This window comes from Protopterus annectens, chromosome 4.part1 (genome assembly GCF_019279795.1).
Source record: "Protopterus annectens isolate FY-2018-M chromosome 4.part1, PAN1.0, whole genome shotgun sequence".
Classification (NCBI taxonomy): Eukaryota; Metazoa; Chordata; order Ceratodontiformes; family Protopteridae; genus Protopterus; species Protopterus annectens.
In genome coordinates this window covers 1,001,370,038-1,001,392,960 of record NC_056734.1, presented here as the reverse complement: position 1 = coordinate 1,001,392,960, position 22,923 = coordinate 1,001,370,038, and the positions used below count along the sequence as shown (strand labels likewise).

General features: G+C 40.2%; 1 protein-coding gene across 7 annotated transcripts in view; it reads right to left on the bottom strand.

Annotated features, from left to right (window-relative positions):
- Window positions 1–10,456: 10,456 nt before the first annotated feature.
- Window positions 10,457–22,923, bottom strand: part of RUBCN (rubicon autophagy regulator) — a 2,564,006-nt gene continuing 2,551,539 nt past the window's right edge. For all 7 annotated transcript variants that reach the window (XM_044070705.1, XM_044070707.1, XM_044070708.1 and 4 more), the window contains one exon: window positions 10,457–11,575. In XM_044070705.1, the coding sequence (XP_043926640.1) occupies window positions 11,412–11,575 (164 nt within the window). In that variant the 3' untranslated portion in view covers window positions 10,457–11,411. The remainder of the gene's footprint in view (window positions 11,576–22,923) is intronic.

Genomic DNA, 22,923 nt, shown 5'->3' with positions numbered 1-22,923 from the left:
TCTGCGGTCGCTGAATTATTTGTGTCATTTTACGAGGCTCCAAAGGGATCTCATAAAGGAGTTGGGAGATACCCTGTCGGGTAACATGCCTGAGGCATTGACGCAGTCTGTCAACGCCCAGCTGTCTACCCTTTCGTCGATTAACTCATCCATGAGGTTCATATCGTATGCAGCCGAAGGGGCAAGTAGGGCAGCGAGTTTGGGCGTAGCCCTTAGAAGGCAAGCCTGGATGCGCTTGTGTCACTTTGCAGAGGCTTTCAAGTCTTCTTTCACAGACACTCCATTCAACGGGTCCTCTCTCTTTGGACCCAAGGTGAAAGACACACTCACTAGATGCGAGCAGGAGGGTAAGACTGTCTGCCATTGGGGCCGGTTTTCCGCTCCCTTCGGGACCTTATCCCAAGGCGCAGAGGGGGGGAAAGATGTGGTTCAGAAAGTCCCAAAAGTCTTTCCCTGCCCATCAGAGTGACCCCCCTTCCAGAGGCAGAGGAGGGGGGAATTATTCTGGAAGACGTCGCCCTAGAGGCGGCGGAGGCACCCGCAACACAGGAGACCACGAATCCTTTCGTGGTTCCTCCTTCCACCATCCCTGAGGGACTGCCCGACTGTGCGTCTGGAGCCAGTCAGGGGTCGATTTTCAGAGCATCCAAGGGCCTGGCTTTCCATCACTCAGGATCAGTGGGTGCTTCGTATCATCGCCGGAGGTTACACCATTCCCTTTATCCGTCTCCCTCCACCGTCAAGGAACATCCCAAACGTGCCACCCAGTCAACGGGATCAAGCAGCCATAGAGGTCGCAAAGCTGCTCGGAAAGGGAGTCATCCAACCAGTCCCCGCAGACCAGACCGGATTAGGAACTTACACAAAGTTATTTTTGGTGCCGAAAAGAACAGGGGACTTGAGACCCATTCTGGACCTCAGCCATCTAAACCGCTTCGTAAAGAAGTCCAAGTTCCGGATGGTCACATTGCAATCCATTTTCCCATTGCTGGAACAAGGAGTATGGATGTGCTCCATCAATCTCAAGGACGCCTATTATCACATCAAGGTAAACAGGTAGTCCAGGATACATTTACGCTTCCGCCTAGGAGCCAGTCACTTCCATTTCCGAGCCCTGCCCTTTGGTCTCACCACAGCCCCCAGGGTATTTACCAAATGTCTGGTAGCGGTGATGGCTCACCTGAAATGTCTGGGATTCCAGGTGTTTCCGTATCTAGACGACTGGCTCCTCACCGCCCCCACCAGGCATCTTCTTATTCAAGCTGTGAGTGCTACCATTGAATTGGGACATCTATTAGCAATTACATTCAACTGGGAAAAGTCTGTATTGCTGCCATCACAGCGTGTTGCCTTTATAGGCGCAGAGCTAGACTCTGTCAAGATGCGAGCATTCCTTCCTACAGAGAGGATAAAGATACTACAGAATGAAGTCCTAGCCTTACTATCCCGAAGCAAAGCCCCAGCCAGGATGGTCCTTCAGCTTTTGGGGTCGATGGTGGCCGCCATTCTTCTGGTCCCTCTGGCAAGATTGCACATGCGAATTCTCCAATGGCTCCTGTCGACGCAGTGGTCATACCAAGATCTGTCCTTGTCCTACCCGATTCTCATTACGGATACCTGTCGGCGAGATCTTCGTTGGTGGCTCCTCTCCTCCAACTTGAACCAGGGGCGACTCTTCTGCCCCCCCTCCCCCATTGCAACAGTGACCACGGACGCCTCCCAGATAGGGTGGGGGGGCATTATCTGAACAGGATTGTTCAAGGCACGTGGCAGGATCACGAAACCCACTTACACATCAATGTCCTGGAGATGAGGGCAGTGCTTCTAGCATTGCAGGCACTTCACAGCTCTCTTCCCAAGGGTACCATTGCAATCTTCTCAGACAATATGGCGGTAGTATGGTACCTGAACAAGCAGGGAGGAACCAGGTCTTATCCTCTTTGCAGAGAAGACAGAACCGGAACAACACACCAGACTTGGTTCAAAAGCAACACAGAGTTGAATGAAAGTTAAATGAAAAGCAGCAACTCTGCAAGTCAGTTCTATGCGATGCAGGTACTTGACCTGTTCCCAAAGCAACACAAATTTGAATGAAAATCTTGAATAAAAAGGCAGTCAATCTGCAAATCAGTTGTAGATAGTATAGGCACAAATACCATAAAAAGGTGTAGTCCCAGCTTAGAAATACAAACTCCTTCCTCAAATAAACGATGGTAGATGCGAAGAATTCACCACAAAAAGCTTTAATCCACAGATGTGAAACGCCAACAAATACAAAACACCCAATCTTCTCAGACAATATGGCGGTAGTATGGTACCTGAACAAGCAGGGAGGAACCAGGTCTTATCCTCTTTGCAGAGAAGCCATGAGAGTTTGGAACTGGGCGATCGCTTCCCAGAGATTTCTAGTGGCAACGCACATTCCGGGGAAGTCCAATGTGATAGCAGACAGGCTGAGCAGAGTTATTCTGATGCCTCACGAGTGTTCCCTGAATGACCGAGTAGCAGCTCGGATCTTCGCCAAATGGGGGTTTTCCCTGTTGCGACCTTTTCGCCAGCCCCTGGAAAGCGAAGTGCAGCAATTTCTTCTCCCTGATTCCCCCGGAGGGGGGGGGGGTCACCCAGGGACGCTCTAATCCACAATTGGCCTTCCGGTCTGCTCTACGCCTTCTCTCCGGTCCCACTACTGTCAAAGGTGATTCAGAAGGCGATCTGCTTGGGAAGCAACATGATTTTGATCGCACCACACTGGCCCCACCAAGTTTGGTTCCCTTTCCTTCGGAAGTATGCAGTGAAGGATCCTTGGATTCTGGACCCAGCTCCAGACCTCCTGACTCTTCAGTCAGGTCAGGCCCATCCATCACTGCGAACTCTCAAGCTAACGGCTTGGCTGCTCCACTTCCGACCTTGTCAGACAGCATATCCTTTAGCCTTAAGTGGTCCGGATTCTGTCTTCCTCTCGCAGAGCTTCTACTAAGGAGATATATTCTAATAAATGGAAAAGGTTTGTCATTTGGGCCCAGCAGCACAACCTTGACCCTCTGACAGCCCCGGTGTCCACTGTATTAGATTTTTTGGCAACTCTTTTTAGACAGGGTTCCGCTGTCTCCACGCTTAAAGTCCAATTGGCAGCGATTTCTAATTATCATGTTGCCTTTGAGCCTTCACTCCTGAGTCATAAGTTGTGTAAGGCCTTTCTTAAGGGAGCTTGGTTGCTTCGCCCCCCGGTGTCGCAACCTGTTTTGCCATGGGATTTGAATGTAGTTTTAGGAGCCTTGACGTCTCATCCCTTCGAGCCGGCAGGCACTTGTGAGCAAAAGTTATCTTGGAAGACTGCCTTCTTGGTAGCTATTACTTCAGCCAGAAGAGTTTCGGAGCTTCAAGCCCTCTCTGTTAAGCCCCCCCTGCTCTTTGTCTGCAGCAATCTATAGAGCTACCAGTTTTCTTTCCAAAATTTTCCAACAAGGCAGAATACAGACTTCACCAGTTGGATGTGCATAGACAGCTGAGGCTTTACTTGGATAGGACTCAGCAGCAGAGGAAATCAGACCAGTTGTTTGTGGCCTTTGCAGATAGGATTGGCAAAGCAGTAACTAAGACCACTATTGCTAGGTGGATCAGGGACTGTGTTTCATTTATTTATGCATCAACAGGAAGGGACCTTCCATTTCCAGTTAAAGCGCATTCTACTAGGGCTATGGCTATTTCAGTGGCCTTCCACGCCAGACTGTCGGTGGATGAGATATGTGCAGCGGCCACTTGGGCTTCTCCACATACTTTTATTTCTCATTACAAGCTGGACGTGGCCTCTAGAGGTCGGGCGTCCTTTGGTTCCACAGTGCTCAGGAGTGTTTTCCAGTGAGCCTCCCAGGATCTATGTGCTAGGGACGCTGTCCCATCAGTTATGAATGTAGGCGAGATAGGATTGCATTACATCTTTTAGATATGCACTTACCATAACGATAGATGTATGTGATCCATCTCGCCTACATTCGTACGTACCCGCCCTCCTTCCCCCTACCTGTTGGATCTGGAGGAAACACTATTGTACAGTTGGAGTGGCTCCTGTGAGTGAGTTGTGGGGCAAACAAGATCTGGGGGTTTGGGTGTAGTGCATCCTGGGATAAGGGGGTTGGCCCAGCCAATGAGAGACTTCGTGCTAGTGTATCAGCCGAGTCGGAGCCGATTCTCGGCTCCTAGCCCATCAGTAATGAATGTAAGCAAGATGGATCACATACATCTATCGTTATGGTAAGTACATAACTAAAAGTTTTCCCAGTTAATGGAGGGATAGTTGAAGTCACCCAGTATGTGTGTGTTAGGTTGGACCCTATCATTCTCCAGGGTGCTTAGGAATGTGGAGTGAGATTCTTGGGACATGGTTGGGGACCTATTAACAGGCTACAACCTGAATCGCTGTTTTACCCAATGTTAGCTGCAGTGCATCCTTTATGAATATGGAAACACCACCACCTTTGGAGCTTCAGTCCAAGTTCTGGGGCTGAAAGGTGTGGAATGAGTTACAGCCTGGTAGTTCAGGGTTGCTTTTTGCTGCCTTGAATCAGGTCTCTGTTACAGCACAAATGTCGATGTTCTCCATTTTAAGGAGTGCTTTGAGTGAGTGCATTTTGAGGTTTAGACTTCTAGCATTGAGCAGCATGACCCTCAAATTGCATTTGTTTGTAGCTGTTACAGTGGTAATTTGGTCTTTGGAACACCGCCTAAAAACGGTACTACAGGGGTGGCAAGAGCCTTGGCCAGTATCCGGAAGCCCAGGGGTGACGGATGCAGGCCATCTCTGGCAAAGCATCGAGGTCTGTCAGTCATGTCATCTCAGACAGACAGATACTGGATTCCCCTTAGAATGACACCAGAAACTTAGCCAGTTGTTGAAATCAATCATTTTCTGCTTGTACTGTGGTATAATTCTGGGTGATGGTAGGATGTTGCTCAGGGCTAGGGTCGTACTCGCCTGGGCTACATAATCCAACAGCTCCTCCATGTCTCTTTTCATGTAGTCCAGGGAGGTACGTACACCCACATGTACGACAGAGTCCTATTTGTACCTGTTGTTGAGGGACCTGAGTGTGTGCGTTATATGGTGGTTCCTGGCACCTGACAGGCAGATGACTGCTACTTTCTCCTTATTCAACCTAGTGAGCAGGACATCTGTGTGCCTCGTTATCAAGTCACCTATGACTTGTGTGCTGGGCATGCTGTTTTGCCATAGGGGCTTTGGTTGAATGGCACACTGTTTAGGAGGGTTATGTGTCTCGTGATTACTGTTGTGTTGTGGTGGTCGAGTGTGATTCTGCCTTGGAGGTCTCTGCTGTTTGGGTATATTTTTATTGAGAGCCTCCGTGAAGGTGGCTGTTTGGCTTGTGGTTTTATGTAAAGGCAGTGCTGGTGTGTGTTCTGGAGGGTTATGTGTTCCATGTGGTGTGGTGCAAGTGCTGACCTTCTCCCCTTGACCAGCTATTCCGGTGTTGGCTGGAGAGTGTGTGGCTTCCAATTTGGATATATAAGTGCATCTCTCACAAGTCTGAGTGTTGGGAGGTAAGAGGAGAGGGTTGTCTCGTGCACGAGGCAGTTGCTACATTGCGTCAAGATGCCCAAGTTCATTAGGTTAGTAGGAGAAAGCACAGGGAACTGACCTTTAGACATGCCTGGAGGGGTGGGCATTTATAATAAGTACTGGAGCTGTTTCCTTGTAGAACATTTAGTGCTGGTAGCACTTTTGTGTGCTACAATAATTGCTACAAAAAGTCTGGTATGGTAAAGTGTTAGACTAATAGGCTAGTGAAAGTTCAGGAGATGAGAGAACTAGCAGATCTAAGGGAAAATTTGAAGAACAGACTTTGGCACCTCTCAGGAGCTTACAAACAGTCCTGGATACAGCAAATCTGTATCTGGACTAGACTAATTACAGGAAACAAGCGCAACTTGGACTTTTAAACCAGAAAGTTGAAAGAGATGGAAAAACTGCCCAAATGGCCAATAAACTACAAATTCTGGGCCCGAAACCGCTCCTGTTGTGGTAAATAGACTACCTAGTGCTTAACACTCCCATTTACAAGCTAGAAGGCTTCCCTCTGACACAGAGGCTTGGGGGACTCAGAAGCTTACAGTCTTGGATACAGCAAATCTGTATCTGGACTAGACTAGTTATAGGAAAGGTGGGAAACAAGCACAAATCCAGGCTTTTAAACCAGAAAGTTGAAGGAGATGGAAAAAAAGTGCTCAAACAGCCAATAAACTACAATTTCTGGGCCAGAAACCATTCCTTGTGTGGTAGACAGGCTACCTAGTGCTTACCACTCCCACTGATAAGCTAGAAGACTTCCCTCCAATACAGAAAGGCTTGGGGGCTCAGAAGCTTACAAACAGTCCTGGATACAGCAAATCTGTAACTGGACTAGACTAGTTACAGGAAAGGCAGGAAACAAGCTTGGAATTATTATTTTTTTTTTTGTTACAGAAAAATAGCTAAAACAGCACTAAAAACAATTCAAGTGCAGTGCAAGCTAGCACACTTGAATATGTAGCAATATTAAAGCAATTTATTCAAACTGTAATCTGAACTGAATTCAATTATTGTTTAATTCAACTCTGAATAGTTAAAAAGTGCCAGAAAATATACTTATCAGCTGAGAAGCACACTCAATCAGAACATAAAGTAAAGTGAAAAGGGAGAAAGGAGAAACAGAAAATAATTCAAGGTTATGGGCCTAAGTGGGTTGGCCTACTCAAATGTTCTCTCTGTATGAGGTAGAATGAGCTAATGGCATTAGACTGGGATAGAGCTGAACAGATGGGACTGGTAAGAGTGCATGAAATCAAAATATGATCTCACTGTACTTGGTTGAGTAAGCAAATGAGATGGACCCAGGAGGAGTGTTCAAACACAAATTTACAGGGTGGGCGGGCAATTCCAAAGCCACCAAGATTAATACCACAACAAGAACAGGGAGGAAGAGCGGGAAACTAACTGCAGAGGGATCACAATATTCAGTGAAGCAAATAAATACACAGAAAAATAAAATGCAGTACTATCTTTAACACAATATTCAATGAAACAAATAAGTAACACAAAAATAAAATGCAGTACTATCTTATAACACTGCAAGTTTGGACTTATCTCAGCTTGTAATAAAGTTGATGTAGGTATATAACAGCTAACCAAACAGCTCAAATATTCAGCAGAAATAAATTCAGAGATAATTGGCTACGACTTACAAGCACAGAGAAACCCTTTAGGCTAAGAGTTCAACACCGAATATCAATGAAGTGAGAATAATAACTGTAAAAGTAATAATACAAGGCATCTTCCCTCAATGGGAACCTCTCTGTCCAGCTGTAGAAGTAATGCAAACCAAATGACAAAATAATGTGGCCTGTAGATGAAGCACTTGATTTGGCTGTTCAAAAAATGTCTGAAGTAGCCCTTGTGGAGGAGTGTCAAGCAGTGGGCATGTGTCCATATCACTGGTATAGGCACTCCCTCTGAGGTGATATGGAGCCACTTGGTCACCAGTTTAGGCCAACTCTATTTAAAAAAAGAAAAAAAAAAAAACATTCCCTACTGACTACCAGGATGGCTCTCACTTCATGGGAAATGAATATGCTGGGAACAGTTCTTGTCCTGTGAGGAATAAATGGGCCAACAGATCACAAGGAATTGCTGTTCTGCAGACAACAGGACACACGCACAAATACTGAATGTGCAATCATAGAAGGCTAAAGTAGTAATGAAAATTTTTTTTTTTAAAGAAAAAGGGTATAATGGTCCAAAGGCAGCACAATTGGACATAACTCAATGGAACGTTTCTGTCACATGACTATAATGAATTGAAGTTGAAGACTCTAATATTAATTTGTTCTTACATAATTGTAGTCTAAGCAATTTTACTGAATTACCTCTCCAATACACTCTTAACTAAAGGTACATTTTCTAAAATGATATACATTTTATCAAGAACAGCAAACTGGATCCAATACAGTGGTAATCCCAGTCACTATTATAGAAACAATTTAATAAAAAAAGGTATTTTCTGAAAGCTTTGTGTTAAAATGTTATCAACAAATTATTAATTATATTACTAGGGAGTACTGGTGAAACACTTCCCTTCAGGCTCTATATTACAGCAACAAGTCAAAACAAACAAAAAAATAAAATGTGTTATTGCAGTCAAAGTCTGGTGTCCTAATCTTTTACAGCAAAACACTCTTACAAATGCTAAGTACAGGCAAGCTGCAGTTTTCTTCCATTTTTATTTGCAGAAGGTTAAAACTGGACAGGACGGACAAAAAGTATGGTATCTAAAAACATCTGCATGACCAAGTACTCTGTCAACCCTATGAGTCATACCTTCATGGGTTACATAGGCACAGAAGAAACTGACCTACAAACCTTCCTAATTAGTCTGTTGCATCACAACTGCTTGTCAATATGGTTTGCCCTGCATTTAAGTCAAAATAATAAAATTAAACATTTTAAATAAATCATTAAGTTAGAATATTAGTGCAATTAAAATGTAATAAAAGATCAGTGCTTCAACTCCACTAAGCTCAAGGAATTATGCAGTTTAAATTTTGCCAAAAACAATTGGTCAGATATACACTTCTGTCTGAAAATACATACAGCTTAAATTTGTAAATGTACAGAATATTCCTACAATATTTACAAGGCGCATTGGAATACTACTGTACAAACAAAATGTTACATAACCTGTCACACACTTGGTACATGTCTGAACTATACAAAGCCTGTTGTATGTTTTGTTTTTTTTTTGAGGGGGGGGGGTGGAATGTCCTTTGCTGCTGCATCTACACACAACATGCATAAAATTGTGGTACATATGCCACAGTCCACCCTCAAAAAGCATCAGTTAAACAAAAATGGTCTGCTATCAACTTCTCTGCCAAATGATGGACTACTATTAGAAGATTTTTTATGCAGTAAGCACACACAGGAAATGGTCTAAATGATAAAGTTCATCTTGGAAGAGATAGCTTCCACTCTGACAGTTCTCAAAGCTTCAAGAAGAGACAAAGTGAACAGATTTTTGAAGAGAACTGTGGCCCAAATTATGCATGTTAAACCAATGAAACAAAGTATCTTGTCATTTGACACCCCCCACACGCAGTCACAAACACTTGATGCTAAATTGTCATGACATTTAAAACTGTATTTTCTTTTAACTATAAACATGATCTGGTCAAAAAGAAAACAGCCATCCAGGCAACACCATTATCTTCTCTAAAATATCAGTAATGTCTTTAAGATTCAAAAGGCCCACAACAGTAAAATCCTGTGTCCCAAGGATCAAGTCAAATTGTAACCCAGTCTAAAAAGGGATCTGTATTCAAACCAGAGACACAAAATTTCAAGTAAATAATCAAGACCACACATCCCAACACATAGGTGATGGTTCTTACTTCTAAACTGCCATGATAAAAGAACAGTCAGCAAAGTGGCATACACAGAGGGCAAACATAACAGCCATCAACAAGTTATAGTGTTATGATGATATTCTGTCAAACAATTCATGTGTGCATACTGCATCTTAAGTAAGCAGAACAAAATAATCTTACACAAGGGAGGGGTGTTTTGCTGCCCTAACATTTCAGGAATTTTTAGAGCAATACAACACTAAGGGCTGTCAGTGTAAGACTCCACACACAAAAAAGATGGACTGGGCTCAAAGTGCAATTCGCATTAAACTTAATGCTTGACATTCTTATGTGTTTGAAGTCAGTTACAAAGTGTGCACTGTAATCAGAATGGAACTGAAATGACGTGTGCTATAACCATCCATCCTTCAATAGCCAACATCAGTTATTAATTGTGTTTTTTCTCAAACACAGTAAACTTGTTGTTATAAATATCATAACTGCTTTACAGTCAGAGTGTTCTTCTTGGCCAAACCAAAGCCCCAGAGATTGTGTGCCCATCCCCAGTGTGTAATCAAATCCCGCTGCAAAACACCAACTCAAAAGAGAAAACTTGCAGAGAAAACCAGTTTAATAAAAAGCAAAGCTTTCGGGCGTAACCCTTCTTCAATACTAATACATGTATTAGTATTGAAGAAGTGTTACGCCCGAAAGCTTTGCTTTTTATTAAACTGGTTTTCTCTGCAAGTTTTCTCTTTTGTAATCAAATCCCCAGGGCAGGTATTATTATGCACATGCAATCAACCCCCCTCCTTTACTGCTAGCTAGTAAAGATTTGGGCACTCCTGGTCAGAACAAATGTTTAGAGGACTCAACAGATAGGTTTACAAGCCATAACAGCCATTTCAACAAAACTATACATTGTTACTAGCTCCAGCCAAAGGTTCTTAAATCTATACCCATAAGAATTTAAAATAAGGACTACTAAAGCTTTTTACAGTTAAAAATACTAAAATTGATATTTGGAAACCCCAAGCCCTCACTATGCTACCAAACAAAGGTGTCACTTTTTCTTACAGGCCTAAAGTGGAATGTCACAGCACACATGTGAATCAGTGCAGTAGAACTAGGACTAAATTGAAGTCGCAAACACAAAGTGAAAAACATTGTCCAGTTGAGAAACAAGCCACTAATCTCCTGCTCATCCTTTTATTGCTCGGGAGTGACAGGCTTAAAAACATCAGTCTATTTGTTTTACTGCAAAAGCAAAATCCCAGAGTGAAGCAAACACTATTGTCAGTGCTGAAAGAAGGCCTACATATCCTGGACATTGCAGTAATATACAGTGTTCTTTACAAACGAAACAAATGGGACTCACTTTACTATTTTCTATAGTACAATCAAAGTGAATTACTATTTGTGCTTGTTTCTGTGCCAAGACTGTGAATTACAAATCCCAGAATACTTCGTCAACGGCATCAGACCAGAGAGGCATTTAAAAGTGTGAAATGGCTCATCCAGGCTCTTCTCTTTGGCAGTTCTGCTCGTCTTCCTAAAACAACAATAGGAATTCTACAGAGGACTGTTCGTAAGTCACAGCTAATGGAAGAACTGGAGCTACAGGTCTTACAAAGCACTTTTCATACACTGTGCTCTAAAAGTAATAAACGTTCAGTGCTCTGTAGGCTGATGAATCTTGCTGTTTTGCTGCAGACTTCTGCTCTGATGACAACGGCAAGATAGGGGAAATATGTATAAATATGAATTCAACCTCTTAGAGGCAATTAGATCACTACTGCATGACAGGCCAAGTGCAGCACATTAGTCAGCTCCCTTCCTAAGCTTTGGGTCCTTAGTGCAAACTTCCTCCCATTTTAGTAACACTATCAAAGACCAATGTCACTTGAGCAAGGGTCCAAGGACTTGGCTTATCATACAGTAAACACTTTGCAGCTTTAGGTGGCACAAACTAGAGGGGAAGGGAGTGTGAAGTCTGTATTGGCAGTGTTGCATTCCTGCTATCCTGTGGATTCCTCTTCAAGTGCTAGTGTGGCCTGCTCTTCTTCTGAAGCATAAACATCTATATTCTGTTTAGCAAGCAGCTCCCTCCGTGTCTGCAAACGGCTGCATCTTGGGCAGTTCTTGGACCTGAAGCAGCTCTTATGGTAGCATGCACTACATTCTGAAAGGAAACAAAGAAGTTATCAGTACAGCCATACAAAGCTCCCAGTCACATCAAGCCATTTATAATTTTACTGTTGGTGGTGCTTTTTTGTTTTAACCTTTAATAACTCAGCTAGTGCAGGAACAAGGGACCCAGCACACTTGCTTTGTAAAAATGCCTTATTTTATAAGAAACGGATTCCTTTCTATTTGATTAGTGTTACTTACCAACCAAGCCTCCTTAGGTTAGTTTTATTATTTCTCTGATGACAATTTCTTCCTCCTCCACTTTAGTTTACAAGCAAGCAATCTGAATCTAGTGACCCTTTTTCAGTTACCATCCATTTCGATAAAATCCGTTATTAAATGAGAACACAGCCAATAGTTTCTTCTGTAAGGAAGCATAAGTACAAGCAACTACCAACAACCATTAAAATTATACACAGTACTGTAGGTATTTTATCAGCAATCATCCTGGAATTTTTAAAAATATTAAGCTAACTGCAGAGCAGCACTGACATTTGCATTAAAGAAACAGAAAAAAATGTATACTTAATGGTAAAGTATATAAGAAGCAGGAACAGACAGCGCTCGAGCAACCTAGGGCCTCATAACTGGGAGACCCCCAAAACGTCAAAAAATTGTTCCATCGACAAACCCAATTACCATTCTGACTTCTCCTTCAGTAGCTGAAATAAAGAGATAAAGGAGGAGAGAGACTTCTGGAGCTTGCCACAGTCAACACGGACCAGTGACAGACTAGCCTGCAATAGTGCATTCTTTATGGAAAACCTGGTACCGCAATAATGACGGTGCCATGTTTAACGTGAATCTGGTAGGTAATTATGCAGTGCAGTGTGTGTGTTTCTCTGTCTACTACAGTATGTCCCTGATTTGGGCTTATACTTTTGCCTTCATCTTCTGGTAAATTCCTGAGTATTACAGACAATCAGTAATGACAGACAGAGAATTACACTTTTTTATTGCTCAGAAATATATGTCAATGCGAAGCCTGTTGCTCTGTTAAGTCTTTAAATGAATTACAGTTATCTGCATCTTATCTATTTTATAGAATGTGTCTGATTTTGTTTCATTTTTATGCGTTTTCCCTCATTAACTTAATTTTCTGGTAAATCACTACAGACTGCAGTCAGTCAACAGTGTCGGTTATTAGAAATTTATAATCCTTTAACACCTTTATTAGAGGAAAACTCCTCCCTCTCCTACAGTTTAACTCAATCGTTGGGTTGCTATTCTCAATACAATATGGTTCCAGTACTGTGTAGGCACCAGAAACGTGCTTGTACTTTTTTAAAACATTCATTTCATTGCCTTGGAATCAAAGGAAGGAAAAGCCACCTACTTTATTTTAAACTTAACTTCTCACATACCTTGCAGAGGAATCTGTTTCCATCAGCATGACATACCATAGCCATAGATAAATCTGTAGTTTATCCTGTCAGGTATTGCTGTCAATTTTAGATGGGCAATTAATCCTGCTAATGGCAGGAGCACAGCAGCTACTATAAAAAAAGACAGAAAGCTGTGGATGTGCTTACCACTGTTTTTATTGCGGAGATGAGAGGAGCTTAACACTCCTCTTTCATAGCAAAAGAAAGTAATTAGATCGGTCAGGGATTTAAAGGCAGTTGTAATATCTTCTGACAAACTTCGATAAGCAGCACCACAGTACTGAAATTCTAAGCTTAAATATTGGTTATTTACAATAGTTTATATGTTAAGATAACTTAAATGTAGTATCAAAGATTTCTGTGACATTTAGAGAAAAGTCAGAAAATATTATTTCTTGTAAAGTATCAACACATTTACCAAACCCCCCACCCACGCACAAAGGACAGAACTGCAGAACGTGAGACAGGTGGCAACCCCATCAACTAGGTGTACTGATACTGTTTATTGAAGGGTATTTTATGTTTTTTATGACATCTTTTGAGACAGTGATGCATATCTGGTACACAGATTACTGGTAAGAGACTCCCACTGACTGAGTCCTTATAGTGGTAGAGTGCTTTAGCATTTTCCAGTCCACAAAGGAAATGTGAATATTGATGGCAACCACAATTTACAGATGAATATACTTTAACATATATTTGCTATGTACCTTTGCATTAAAAACATTAAGAAAAGAAATCAGAAGTACTTCAACTGCGTTTAAATGCACGTCGGTGTCTGTCTTTGTGTGTGTATATATGTACATACATAGGTTCATAGGTTGGTACTAGACTGTCGGCCCTAGGGCCTATACAAGCCTAGCCATAAAAATGCCCTGGCTATTTCTTCCCACACTATTTACTTCCTGGACTCCTGTCTAGCAGGGCGACTGATATGATCCCGGGGTGAATTTCCTTTCTCCCATCCAATCGTCATGGTTCCTTTTGAAGAGGGCCAAAGAGGTGCTCTGCTTGACATGTATGGGTAGTCTATTCCACAAACACACACACACACACACACACACACATATATGTATATAAAATGTATATATACATATAATATCCTACTTTATAACCTCTTGCATCTCCTAACTTTCTTTCTCTGTTAGCAACTTTTGCTTAAACTAACCTCCTAAACCCTCAGCTCTACTACTATAGCCCCCTCCTTTCTCTCCCCCCTCCCATTCTCCACACTATTTACCTTTTTTCTCCCCACTTCCTATCAGTTTGTGTGTACTTCATGCTCTTATGCCCTTCAAATAAAAGCAAAATCAATATGGAAAGTTTCCGTAACTATGTGCATAAACAAACACACACACTTTTATATACATATATAATCTATGTATGTATGTAGCATGTATAATACTATATGTGGGATGCAGTACAGTGTGAATACATCTAGAGAGAAATGTGCAATACATTTTTGTAAGTAGTCACAAATGCAATGACATATGAATTGTGCATACATATGTGTACATACACACACACACAAATATGGCATGTGCATATTATATAACTGTCATCATCCTAATCAACCTCCTTTTTACTACTTTCTACTACATGTCCCAAATTTTTTTCACCATACTAGTTATTAGGCTCCAATGCATGGTTGTTCCATTCCAAAATTTGTAGGTTTAGTATGTTTTCATACTATTTTGGTACAACAAAAGTGATGTAAATATAATTATCCCCTTGCCCTTTTCTTTTGTGAAACCATAAAACATTCATTGCTGACTCCAAGTCATTTAGAGAAAGGTAACATCTTACATTGCTGTAAGTTGTGCAGTAGGGGTGCATACAATCTGTTCCTTACAATAAATTTAACAAAGTAGAGTTTAGTAGTATTAATGTATACACTTTCTAGTAAATGCTGTTTAATGTTTTATTTATTCACTGTCACACCTTGGCTATGTGTTGTACATGCAAGTCTTTTTCAAATGACTATCACAGTATTTATTTTCTTTGTATAACTTAGTGCATTTATTACTTGTTATTATCTTTGCATATACAGCCCAGGTCATGACTGAAAGGGGTCCTAGGACCAGTTCACTTTCCTGGTTAAAAAAATATAAATAAATATAAAATAGTTAAAAATGGGGGGGTGAACATGAAAAAAATAATTAAGGTACTAGTAAAGCACGTTTTAATTCTGCATCTTTCACGAGAGAGAAAACAAATTCCCACTGAAGGCACTGGGAAGTAGCAGATACTTACTTTGGAGTCATTTCATGTACTACATGTCACCTGTACATGACAGAGTGAGGATCACTTACTGCAGTGAGAGTTTTCACTCCTCAGTATGAGCATGTGGGTGAAGGTCTGTCAATTCCCATAGAACTACAGAAGAATCCCTTTACAAAAACCTGTGTAACTTTTTTCTTTTGCTGGAAGTAGTTAACAGCTATTTATAGCATAGAACAATCTCTGACAGACACATAAATGAGGCTATGTCAGGGAAACACAGAAGTAGCTTTGTTACACAAGGTGTTAGATGACAGTGCTTCACCCTCCTGCTATTGTATCTTAATGGCATAAGAAAACACTACCACCTCCTTATGTCTAGCATGACTTACATAAAGTGGACTTCAAATTTATTATGGGAAGAAGGAATGAAAGCAAGACAAGATCACATTACCAAAGCAGTCCTCATCACCTGCCATTTTGTGGGAAAAGCATCAAAATTGTTAAAAACAAAGCACTTGGAATGATTTTGAGGCATTAAAATAGCTTGGAAAAAAGATACAATGGAAAAAAAACATGTTTTTGAGTTCTAAACCAGAGTTTTCCTTTAAATTATCATTTATGTCATGTTTGAAAATGCATTAAGAGAAAAGAAAACAAACCTTAAAATTATTTTCCACTTACTAACATTATACATCACATATCTTCTCATTCTTTGTAACTAGCATCAGTTCAACATTACATAAATTGCTGAATTCCTGCCTTCTCTTAAACCTCATGCCTTCTCCTGAACATTATTCTGCATGCACTGTTCTCAAAGTTCAATTTGCTCCTTCACTTTTCTAAAGATCCATCTTCCAGTTCTTTTACTTATTTTATAATATTCAATACTTCAAATATAGTTTGTTTAGACTGATTTAGATTTTCTAGTAATAGTTTTTTTGGCAGCCAACAGAATTAAACTTAATAAGGCCTTACTATGTTTAGGCAATTTAGATCCTGTGCCCCAGATCAAAAGAATCATTTCCTTAGTTACAGCCATTTGCTCACCCAATATCTGCCAACTCATTACATTTCCCAAACACGTACTGCCAGTTACCGCTTTCTTCCCAGTCACACTTTCAACATTTGCTACTTATCTGATGAAAAATTCTATGAGGTCTGCTTGGGATATGAAAATACATATGCAAACACTTCCAAGTAAAGATCCTAAACCTTCTGGATTTTGTTGCACATTTGGGAGCCATACATATGTCCTCTCCTGCTGTTATTTTGTAAATTGCAGTTCCATTCTCTCTTTCCAATGACTGATTCTTACAGTTATCATGCAATTTTATATGCCCAACTAATGATCCCATTTTTAACAGCAGCGCACTTCTGTTCTAGATTGAGTTGAAAACTCTACAAGAGCAGGTCTTTCACTCAACTCCCCCCCATCCCTTTGCCTGTACTCTGATATCAATCCATGGTACGGAAGGTAGTCCTCTAGTTTTCTTGGCCTCTATTACCTTTTCCTTTCTAGTCATTTGCTCCCAATACCTGACAGTTTTCTCCAGTAAATTCCAGCCCCCTCTTACCTAGCTCATCTATCCCTACTGGCAAAACCTCCTTTTTTTTTCCATTCTCATGGGAGCTTAGTTCTTGGAATACTTTCTGCTACTTTAATAAACTTCTGTATGGTTATTACTCTCCTTAAGAATATGCATCCAAAAACCCACTATCTCTATTTCTAAATTTCATAGTTTTTATTCTTTGGAAAATGCATGTCCACATAATACTTGTACTGTTAACTTTTTAATTGACAGAGCTGTTTGGCTGCCTAATGTGCAAATTTGAGAAAGTCACTTAACCAGACAGTGCTCCTAGGCTGCCCCTGAAAAGGGACATTTTGTCCAGTGGATTTACCCAGTTAACAAATAGATAATAAAATAATATTTAACATTTTGGCCTTTTGTCCCCCCCACACACACACACACACACACACACACACACACTGTTTGGCTTTGTTCAGAATTCTTGAACAAAGATGAGGAGACACATTTTGGTGTGCTCTTTGTAAACTCTGTGGCTTTCTGGCAAATTGTGGATTGCAGTAAATAAAGGCAGGCATGTGAGTATTTGAATTTCAGACTTCATACTCTTCAGAAAACATTTGCTAATGCAAAACCTGTTATATTAGAAAAATATATAAGAGAAATATTTTAAAATCTGTTTCTGATTTTGGGTTTCTCTCCAATTCTTGAGCTAAGACGTTTGGAGGCACGGGGGTGCAGAGGGTTGCAATGTATGGTTTTCACAGCAGTGATGTGAAATGCACTTATAGGTCATTATTTGCTCATTCACTTGATCCAAAGCAAATATCTAAGGTATACATTCATAAAAGGGGTTGTAACTGGTGACATCTGTGTGTAAATATATGGTTCCAGCATACTAGAGTAGTTATGATGTAAAGGAAGGAGCACCATCATATGAACTACATTCATTGGGTTTGATCCTTGGTTCCTATTTTTTACTGCCTGTCAACAGTGTGCTTACTACTTCCTTATGAATAAATTGGATAGGATGAAGTCTAGAAGTTCAATGTTATTTTAACTATGAATAGATTTCTAATTCATCTTAATTTTTGCAGGCATGCAAGTGTGAAAAGCAGTGTTTTGGGCTGGAGCAGTTTGGCACTTAGTGCACATGTACAAGATGATGAGGTGCTTCTGTTGTGCAGGATTTGATTCCCTCCGCCTACGTTTGTCTGCTGTGTGAATATGACCATGCTACTTCACTACACATGCTCCATATTGTTCTTTGAATTCGTGCACCCTTCACATATCCTCTAATTAGTGCATCACAATATATTTGACTATGAATCACAACATGTCTCTTGTAGCTTCCTTAATGCTTGTCAAATGCACTTTCAATAAATGAGAGTTTCAAGAGAAAAGAAGTTTACTGTTACTCATGCTAAAGTCTACTTTTAATGGGTGAGTTTTTTTGTTTTGCTTAGCAAATATTTTTTTACTGTAAATTAGAAATAAACGTTTTAAATGAAATCCAAATCTCTGATCATTGTAAAAATAAAGATGAAAATAGAATGCACACTGACAAGTTTGAACAGTGTTTTATGGTAAATAGGGGAGAGAAAACCAAGTAATGGGATACTGGAGGGGTGTCCTTGCTCCATTATCCAGCCTAGAGCCCTACTTGACTATGACATGGCTCTGATATGAGGGCTGTTCATATAGGACAAAAATACCACTACAAATGTTTGGCTTGTGTGCAAGAGCTGTTTTGGAAGGTCCAAGGCCTGAATTGAATGGTGATAACTGAAGGATTTTCACTGAAAGAAAAACAAAATTGTAGCAATATTAATAATGTGCTGGAGAAAAATAACAAACGAATTACATGCTCTCAGGAATTCAGAAAAAGTCCATATCAGCCATGTTGATCATAGTCAGGAATTAAAAAAAAAATGTGTTAGTGGTTTATTTTACTATGCTAGTGAGGGCTTGTTCAAATGAAGGAAGAAGGATAGTTGTTTGTGACTACACCCACCAGAAGTAAAAGGATTACTGCTGCATTATAATTTCTTATCCATGGGAATTATTAGCTGCATGCAAATGTTTACACTTCTGGCCTCGTTTCCAAAGCTTTTTGGATATCCCTAGGTAGAGCTGAACTCTTCCCTACCCTAGGACATTGGATTGAAAATACAGCTAAGATGAGCTGCTTGTACCATTTTCAGTCATTTCTATCCCAGAAATGGAAACAACGAATGTGCCATATCTGTAAGCAAGTAACATGTCAATCCTTACTGAGGGAAGCATTCAACGACTCCCATAAGTTTATGAGATACCACTCTATCTTCCCCATGCAGCCTGTAAGGGGTGGGGGGCATCAGGAAGATTGGCCATATAGCCTAGGGCTCCTGGACTGTTCAAGGTGACATGCCTATCCTCCTTACTCAGTATCTGGCCACAAAAAATAAATGCACCAACTGAAATGGCCTTATTCTCAGACAGGAAGAGTTTGCTCAGGTCCATACCCGATAAAGCCACCAGGAAAAGGTTTCTGTCCTTGGTGTTAGACTTGACTTGGTCTAGTTCAGGAAAAAAGGGTGGTTAAAGCAGCAGGGTACATCAGAATTCTCTGCATTTCTTCCACTGAAATGGCTTGGATGAAATAATCAAGCAGATATGTGTAAATATGGATCCACTGCCTCCTGAGCTGGACTAACACTGGTACCAAGCGCTTTGTAAATGCTGAACACAATGCAAAGATCATAAGGCAAAGAAGGCAAAGAAGTGAGCTGCAAGTGTTCATGACCTGTTGTGAACTTTCAGGTACTGTCTGAAATCCTTAATTGGGGAATGTAAATGTATATCTGTAAGATCCAGTGTGAACCATCCATTGTTTACTTACTTTTTGTTTGCCCCACCCCCTGACTTTGCCTAATAGCTCCACTACCATCACCCAAGCAAGTCCATTATTTTTGGGGCCATGAGAGATGGGTATTCCTGGACTGCTAAAGAGCCCTACTTGTCATTTCATTCTTTCCGGGCAGTTCCACAACAGTTACACATTTCCTAGCTGAAGTCAGATGGTAGGGCGTGAGCACGTTGCTGGAACTGGGCATTACTCTATCCTCTCCCTATTGGGAACATCCCCTCCCACTTAACAGCTGGTGCATGACTGCAACTTTGGCTGGTTTGACCTCCATTAGGTAAAGCCTACCTGCTCCCTTCTAGGTTTTACTGTTTACAGTGAGCCAAATCACCTCATTTTAGCCCCAAGGATGGGCGATCTGGCAGCATCTGATCATTTCATCCTCTCCAGCTAGCGCGAACCAACACCCACGCCACCAATCAAACCCATGTCACCTGTGTTGTAGTCCCTGGCATTACCCTTCTATGCTACAGAACTGGTATGAACAGCCATCTTTTTTTTTCAAACACCTTTATTAAATTATAATTTCATACATAGGCACACTTACATTAACAGAATAGGAAGAAAAAAAACTTTTCTATTTACATACATTGTACATTAGATATGTTTTCTTTCTTTACAACTCTCATTTAGTGTAGCATTACATAAATTGCTCAATTCCTGCCTCTGCCTAAACCTCACTCATCCAACTGAACATTATTTTGCATGTGCTGTTCCCACAAATTCCATTTCTATGTAATTTGCTCCTTCTCTGCTACAGAACTGGTATGAACAGCCATCTTTTTTTTTCAAACACCTTTATTAAATTATAATTTCATACATAGGCACACTTACATTAACAGAATAGGAAGAAAAAAAACTTTTCTATTTACATACATTGTACATTAGATATGTTTTCTTTCTTTACAACTCTCATTTAGTGTAGCATTACATAAATTGCTCAATTCCTGCCTCTGCCTAAACCTCACTCATCCACCTGAACATTATTTTGCATGTGCTGTTCCCACAAATTCCATTTCTATGTAATTTGCTCCTTCTCTTTTCTAAATGTCCACTTTCCACTTCTTTCCTCTTTTTTGCAATATTCAACACTTCAAATAAAGTTGGTTTAGATTTTCATTTGCATTTTCTAATAACTGCTTTTTTGGCAGCCAGTAGAATTAAACTTCATAAGGGCTATGTCTAGGGAATTCAGACCCTGCGTTCCAGCTCAAAAGAATCATTTCCTTTGTTACACCCATTTGCTCCCCCAATATTTCTGACAGAATATGCTGTAGGGAAATTTTAAAACCTGCCAGCTCACTGCACTCCCAAAAAAACATGTTTACAGTTCCCTCTTTTTTCCATTAGCACACATCTTAACACCTGCTAGCTACCCGAGGAAAAGATTCTTTGAATTCTGCTTGGGGTATAAAAATATCTATCCAAACGCTTCCTCTGTTACATACACGAGAGTCATACGTATGTCCTCTCATTGTTACCTTGTAAATTGCTTTTCCAGGCCTTTCTTCACAATCTTTTCTAACCTCCTCTTATTGATTCTTATAGTTATCATGCAATATAAATAAATAAATAAATATATATATATATATATATATATATATATATATATATATATATATTTTTTTTTTTTTTTTTTTACAGCAGCTTCTGTACCACATTCCACTGAAAATGCTAACAGAGTGTTCCTAAACAAAAGACCAGCACTGGTAGAGTTTTTAGTATAATCTAGAACAGAAGCTGCTGTTAAAAAGGAATAATTAGTAGACCATATAAATAATGCATGATAACTATAATAATCAATCATAGGAGGTTAGAAAGGATTAAGGAGAGAGATTGGATAAGCAATTCACAAAGAAAAAATGGGGAGATACATGTTTGTCACCCAAATATGCTACAAAATCTAAATGATTTAGGATTTTTGCTTGGAAATGTTTAAATAGATATTTATATTCCCCAAGTAAACTCCAGTGAATTTTTCCTCAAGTAGACAGCAAATGTTGGAGGTGTGATGGGGAATAAATAGGTTATGAGTTAGCAGACTTTAAAGATGCCCTGCAGACTACTCTGTCAGAGAAACTGGGTGAGTAAATTTGTGTAATTAGGGGAATGATTTTTTCTGAGCTATGATACAGAATCGGAATTGCCTAAACATAGTAAGGCCTTGCTGAGTCTAACTATGTTGGATGCCAAAAAGGCAATTACTACAAAATGGAAATCAAAGTCTAAACCAACTGTACTAGAAATAGTGAACAGTAACAGAGAAAAACAACTGGAATTGGAATACTTAGAACAGGGTAGGAGCAAATTACATACAAAAAAATGGGAATTGTGGGAACAATACATACAGGGGAGTAATGAGGTTTAAAAGAAGGCAGGATTTGAATGAACTATGTAATGTCTGACTGCCAATGATTGGGTAGATTATAAGTAATGTATATTGTTTGCAACTAAAATTATGTCAATATGGTTTGTGATATCAAATACTTGCAAATGGGACTGTGTTAATATGTTTTTTTTTTTTATATAAATGTATGATTGCATGTGTCATAAGTGATAATTTAATAAAAATATTTGTTGTTAAAAGAAAACAAAAAGGCGAACCAAAACATTAACAACAAAACAGATTACAGGCTTAAAAAAAATCCTGCGCTATTATCTCACTCTATTACCTCTCCCTCTATAGTTGTTACAATACCTTGTCTCATTTGCCAGTTTTCTCCAGTAAATTCTAGCCCCCTATTGGCAGTTTTTCTGTACACCTACTTGCAGTCATCCCTACTGTCAAAATTTCCTTTCCCCTTTACCGCTTTGGCTTGTACCTTTTACAGCTTCACGAATACAATATTCTGTATAGTTGTTATTTTTTGTGAAGGATCTGCATTCAAATTCAGACTCTCCTTATTTCTGGAACTTCCCCCTGCTTAAGCATCATCCCTTTTCACTTTGCGTTATAACTTCTGCTTGTGTTATGCATACAAGCCTCAACTGTACACCTCTAAAATATCCCTTCAAATTAGATAATCCTAACCCACATTGTCCGAGTGGAAGGATCAGCTTATGTCTTATGTCTCACTCACTTTCCCTCCCCAGATAAACTCCTTCAGCTCTATTAATTATTGTCCACAACTTCTCTGGTTGATAAAAATATGCCTGACCTGTATATAAAACTAAAGGGACTAAAACATTTTCACTGTTTGCATCTTACTATTCGTATCCATAAACAACAGCTTCCAGTTTCTCAGTTACTGCATTACCTTTTTAGTCTCTTCACAAATATCTTTAGCTGCCATAACAG